Source organism: Leopardus geoffroyi, chromosome C3 (genome assembly GCF_018350155.1).
Source record: "Leopardus geoffroyi isolate Oge1 chromosome C3, O.geoffroyi_Oge1_pat1.0, whole genome shotgun sequence".
Taxonomy (NCBI): Eukaryota; Metazoa; Chordata; class Mammalia; order Carnivora; family Felidae; genus Leopardus; species Leopardus geoffroyi.
The window spans coordinates 41,311,612-41,318,089 of NC_059338.1; the positions used below are offsets into that span (position 1 = coordinate 41,311,612).

At 35.9% G+C, this 6,478-nt stretch overlaps 1 protein-coding gene across 4 annotated transcripts in view; it reads left to right on the forward strand.

The window, feature by feature from the left end:
• The window catches only part of TOR1AIP1 (torsin 1A interacting protein 1), a 49,006-nt gene extending 43,499 nt beyond the window's left edge, over nt 1-5,507 (forward strand). For all 4 annotated transcript variants that reach the window (XM_045452544.1, XM_045452546.1, XM_045452545.1 and 1 more), the window contains 2 exons: nt 302-358; nt 3,128-5,507. In XM_045452544.1, the coding sequence (XP_045308500.1) occupies nt 302-358; nt 3,128-3,915 (845 nt within the window). In that variant the 3' untranslated portion in view covers nt 3,916-5,507. The remainder of the gene's footprint in view (nt 1-301; nt 359-3,127) is intronic.
• The last annotated feature ends 971 nt before the right edge of the window (nt 5,508-6,478 follow it).

A 6,478-nucleotide genomic window follows, 5' to 3' on the forward strand; every position in this document is an offset into this window, starting at 1 on the left:
AACCGACTGCGCCACCCAGGCGCCCCTGGATCAAATACTTTAAGGCTTTCTCACAAAACAAATGTATTAAAAGTATGCTTTATACTAGACTATGGCATGCTGTGAATAATTATGAAAGAAATAACTTTTGAGTCTCAAGGAGCTGTCATTCTAATGGGTGCTTAGATCTTCCACTTTTTCTTCTATTTCTGGCTGATTTCTGCCTCATATTCTCATGGTAGAATTTGTATTTTCTTTCTCTGTTGGAAATACTTATATTATGAACCATAAATTGATAAGTCTTTATTACTTCTATCATTAGATGACAGCATTCAGAAATCAGAACTTGGAAACCAGTTTCCATCAACTTCCAGCCAAAGTAAGTTTTTCTGTTCAGTTTTTATAAGCAAGTTTCTGAAACCGGCCATTCATAATTGTTTTAATTTTTTTTTTTTTTGACAGCAAAATGCTGTTTGAAGAATTGTATTTTAAACACTTAAGAGGAAAAAGTATATATTTTACTAGCAGTGAAATTCTTTAAGGACAAACTATATGAAATAACATCCATAAGACTAAGAGCAAAAGTTAATAAGCAGCACTACTAATAATAACCAAATGAACCTTGCTGAATCAAAAGAAAGATGGCACATAGCATGACATAATAGGATTACCATGGGCTTTAGAGTCTACAGACTCGACCACTTTAGCCTTCTGTGTAGCCTTGGGGCAAGTTTCTTTAATTCTCTAAGCCTCCTTATTGTCCTGAATAAGTACTAAGAAAAATCTTCACAGTGACTCTCAGGCTTTGGTCTCATATCGCTTTCTACTAGCAAAATTAATAAATACCTAAAGAATATATATACATATATATATACACACATATATATGTCTATACACATATACACATATATATATACACATATATGTTTATATGTGTGTATATATATGTATATATACGTATATATGTATACATACATGTATATATGTATATGTGTGTGTGTGTGTGTGTGTGTTATACCTGTCTGTATTTACCTGGAAATTAAAATTGAAAAATTTTTAAAGTGCCTATTTATTTTGAAATAATTTAGTAAGAATAGTGACCAGTTGCTTGTATTTTCTAGTCTCTTTAATGCCTGGCTTAATAAAATAGAGCTGGATTCTCATATCTCCTTCTTCATTCAGTATGTTACAATATGTTGTTTGGTTGCAGTATAATCCACATTCCAGCTTTATACTGATAATATAGATTTTTAATAGTCTTCAGGTAATTGTGGATATTCTGATAAACTCAACAAGGTACTTGAAATGTGAAACCTGAGACCATATTAATGAACTTTTTATGTTGCTACCTTAAAATCCATTGGTCTTTCTTATACTTTGAATGGAATATCATGTAGTGATCATTCGGAAAATACTGGTTCACTAAGTTATGTAGATCTTCCAAATGTTGACACATTTTTAATACAGTATAAAAAGATAACATTTGTTGATATCGCCACCAATCTCAAGACAAAAGTTCTTAAGTATTCAGGAGCTGTCAAGCTTATAGTGGCAGATACAGTATTTCTACAATCCTAATTTTCACTTTAAACCATGAATTCTGTAATTGGCAACAAATATTGTCAGCTGTTTTTCTAGAAACAACAGACTTACTTTGTTCATCTTCAAGAAAATGTCTGCCAAATACTCAAGTCTGACTAACCATTCTTTGTCACTTGTTCTTAAAAGTACTAGTTCAGTTCAACTCAGCTGCACAGAGTTCTTTTCCTCGAGACAACTACTGTGCTGTGCTAGGTAGCAGAAGTACTTTAAGTATATTTCCCAGTTCTGCACATAAAATATTAAGATTTGTGCTCAAGAGTTGAGAATTAATTAAATGAAAAATTTTGCTTTATGAAGCAGTTTCACTGATACCCTTAAATGAATGGGTGTCAATACAAAAACTGTATTAGCACTACCCTGATTCATGCTAAGGCATCAGTTGTTTTTCCCACCATTGCTTTCTTTGCACCATCAATGCAAATGTCCACATGGCGGGAAATGTCGGATAACATTTTAATGTTGTGAGAATAACTTTAACCTCAAGGACCTCCTTGGAATGATCTCAAGGTACCCACCAGTCACACTTTGAGAACTATTTCTCTAAAAACTCTGTAGTATAAATAAATAGAAGGTATAAAAGTATTATTGTTGTTTTCCTGTTAAATGAAGTGGTATATGAGAAAGTCTTTTATTAAACTGGAAAGTGCTAGGTAAATGTAATTGGTATCATTATTGCCAATAATAATTAAGGATGAGTTGCAAACTCAATTTTTTTAATGTTTATTATTTATTTTTGAGAGAGAGAGAGAGAGAGAGAGAAAGAGACAGCACATGCAGGAACGGAGGAGGGGCAGAAAAAGAGGGAGACACAGAATCTAAAGCAGGCTCCAGGCTCTGAACTGTCAGTACAAAACTCGACTTGGAGCTTGAACTCAAGAACCATGAGATCACGACCTGAGCCGAAGTGGGACACTTAACCCACTGAGCCACCCAGGCACTCCATGAGTTGCAAACTCAATTTTACTGGTGTTAACTTGCATTCCACAAAAGATAGGCATCTGCAATTAAAGGGACAGCTACCTATTATAATATATGGAAGATATTCACTTACAGTGCACTTACAGTGCATCCTTTTTTAATCCCTTTGTATACTTCAGAAACATTCCACCTTGGATGATCAGCTACATGAATTCTGAGCATCTAAATTTAAAAATCTATTTTGTATTTTGGTATTATTAACCTTTTAGTATTGTTTATCTCTCAAATATTAATAGTAGTAATAATAGTTAGAAATTATCTTATTTCTGACTTATGTCATTTCATACATTTAAATTCTATTTTTTTACTCTAAGACTTTTTATCATTTTGACATTGAAGAGACATACGCACACTTACGCACATAACTTAAAACCTAGGGGTGTGAGATTTTCTTGAATACACGTGATAAACCTTTCTTTAAGAAAATAAATTACCTGCTCCGTTCTTTAAATTCCTTCCACTTTTAATGTCTATGGAAATTAATATTGGTCTTACAAGTCGTTTGTCCTTGAATCTAAGAAAATGATCACTGGCATTTCTTTTTTTTTTTTTTTTTTTTCCTGAGCAGAAGCAGCTGGACAACCCAAAAGTGCATCTTTTGTCAAGATGAAGTGGGGTTGCCTGCTCGTTCTGGTAGCTTCTTTTGCCATCGGGAGTTTTCTCTTCGTTCGTACTCCTGAGGTAAAAACCACTCCTGTTCAAGAGTTCCAGAACCAGATGAAACAACTTATGAATAAGTACCAAGGTCAAGATGAGAAGCTGTGGAAAAGGAGCCTTATATTACTAGAAAGACATCTGAATAGCTCCCAGCCTCGGCCTCAGCCTGCTATCTTGCTGCTCACTGCTGCTCGAGATGCTGAAGAAGAACTGAAGTGTCTGAGTGAACAAATTGCCGATGCCTACTCTTCTTTCCACAGTGTCCGTGCCATCCGGATTGATGGGGCGGACAAAGCTACTCAAGACAGTGATACTGTCAAAGAAGAGGTAGACTGGGAACTGAGCAACGGGTTCACGAATGGCCAGAACGCAGCGGTGGTACATCGCTTTGAGTCACTGCCTGCAGGCTCCACTTTGATCTTCTATAAGTATTGTGACCATGAAAATGCAGCCTTCAAAGATGTAGCCTTAGTCCTGACTGTCTTGTTGGAGGAGGAGACGCTTGGAACCAGTCTAGGCCTAAAGGAGATTGAAGAAAAAGTAAGAGATTTCCTCAAAGTCAAGTTCACCAATGCTGACACACCCAACTCCCACAAATATATGGACCCGGATAAATTGAGTGGGCTCTGGAGCCGTATTTCTCACTTGGTCCTGCCTGTCCAACCTGAAAATGCCCTGAAAAGTGGCATCTGCTTATAAAGGGTGACAGAAGACAAAATCATGTCTCAAATTCGGAGAATTTTTCAGCCTTTCTAACCAGAGACAGAATTCAGAGCTCTTTATGAAAGAACTGGTTTCTTTTTAAAGGATGTTAAATTCTTAGGTAAACATGGAACATCTAACTCATTTGTTCACCCTAATTATCTGTTATTTGAGAGAATCATTTCCCTGTTTCCATTAAGATCTGCGTTAATAATCTCTGAGGACTACAACTTACACGCAGTCCCCTAGTCTGTTTAGACTCGGGGTTGAATCATTACTGCCGTGCTATGACCAGACCAGGTTGGGGGGTACTGGGCTCCTTCCTATGAATCCTCCCAAGTTTATAAGTTAGATTTTTTCACAGAGTTTGCTATTAGTAAGGCAGCTCTATAAATGCAACTGTGGGTTTTCCCATTATTCTCTTTTACCATCATTTAGGTGCGAGTTCCTTAGTCAGTTTCCACTTTTAGGAGCAAGAGTAATGAAAGGTCATCTGAGTGTGTTTGGATTGTTTTCTTTGTTTTTGGAGGGCAGGAGAAGGAGGCAAGGAAAAGGAGAAATTGTGGAATGAGGAAGGTAAGGGGGAAAATCTTCAAGATGAAATTTAAAATAAGCCACTGAGACTTAGGTCATTCAGGTATAGCCATATGATCTCTATTCTCAGTGAATTCTGCTGGGGTTTGTTTTTCACGTGTCCTTTTCCTTTAAGAAATTTTTGGTCCTCCCAAGGATTTTAAAGCATGTATATAATAAGATTTAGCATATTTGTTCATTTGACTCTTAAGGGTGTGGTCAGTTCAGAGCAGTTTATTTTGGACATATCCTGAAGCCTTTGTTTTGAATTAAGAAATATAATCGCAGGAATTGGTAAATCATTGGTTAACCGGCTTTCCTGGGCTATCGAAGAAGGATTTGATTTTCTGAGTGCAGTTCTACAAATATAAAGATGTACTATGCACGTGATAAATTTTATTAAGAGTGCCTCGAGCCAAAGAGAAAGCGAACTTTACCATGTGTGGAGAATGTTGAGATGTACTACTGTGCATTCCTGTACCGCTACAATTTCAGTTGTAACCTGGCATCTATAACTGACCTTTCTCATCTGTTGACTGCTTTGTTATTCTTAAAATCGTAAGATTCTAGATACACCTTTTTTTTTTTTTTTAATTTCTACAAACCTCAAATGAAAATACTGTTTTTAGAATACTAGAGGCAGTCATTGGCTTTATCATTCACCTGTTGAGGATCCTCCCATGCCTGGTAGTAGAGTGTGGTCCGGTTCCTTCCAACTAGGACAACCCGTATTCATAAATTTATACCCTTTATTGAAAATTGTTCCTGACTGTCAGAAGTCAGGTCATCTGATTTATAGAGGATTCTAAAAACAAGAGTTTTTGAAAAGGCTTATTTTGTACACACATATTATATGGAGAAACAAATGTTTTTATTAAATGTTTCGCTGACCAAAATAATTTTAAAGAAATTAATGTTACTTATGTCTTTCAGGAGAAATAATTGTAGCAGCTGATCTGTAAATGACTTTAGAAGCTATTTTAGTAATTTAAATAAATTTACTTTCTTGGTTTGTACTCTGTGTGTCGTAAACTTGATGATTCATGAACCTTTTTTTTTTCCCAGTTAATCCTAGAGGTTTCTTTACACTTGAACAATTTTAGTAATTTCTGCTAGGAGAAACAAAGGCCAGAGAATTGTAGCCATTTACAAGTACATTGGTTAAAAATATAATCACCATGCTCTTCTGTTTCATCCAGGGATTTTTGAATTATCACTATATTGGAATTAATTTAGGTTTTCCTGACTTGGCAAAAGAATCTACAGCAGTGTTTCTCAAATTTGTCCTTCTCCCCTCCCTAAAGAGTGTTTTCAGATTTTTTTTTTTTCCCTAACCATCTACCCCCTTGAAATTTTAATACCATGCATATACCGTATATCTATCTCTGGACTATATACATTTTTGTCCCTTATACATATGAAGGGAAAATTTAATAACTCATCAGCTTGAACATAGGATTAGGGTTTCTAGAAATTAGGCACAGTGTGACTTTGGGTGGCAAGGTCGGCTCAGGGAAAACCACAGTACAGTACTGGTCTTACAGATTTCTAGAAACTTAATTTGCTTCCCTTCTTTTAATGACCGTCTTGTATTTAAGGAAGTTTTCTAAAGCTCCAATTCTCAAGACAAAGATTGGAAGTAAACTTGATTTTCATTCTATAAAGACAACTGTCATTTAGAAATGAGTTTGCATAGTTCATGCCATTAGTTAATGCCTAAAGATACAAAAATCCAGTTTCCCTTTGATCTTGGGTCTTTGGAAAGTGGACTTTATGTTGGCAACGTAAGGAAGCATTTCTCTTGAGTAGATCATGGACTATTCTATATTGTCCTTATCAAAGTCATAGAGTAACATCTTACAGTATGAGGATTCTACTGGCCTTAGCCACCTGGGATGAAGATGTGGGTTCCGAGTCGGAAAACAAGCTGAGGTAGCTGTTGACTGAAAGGAAACTCCTGCCTTGAATGCCTCTCTCTCTTTGGCGC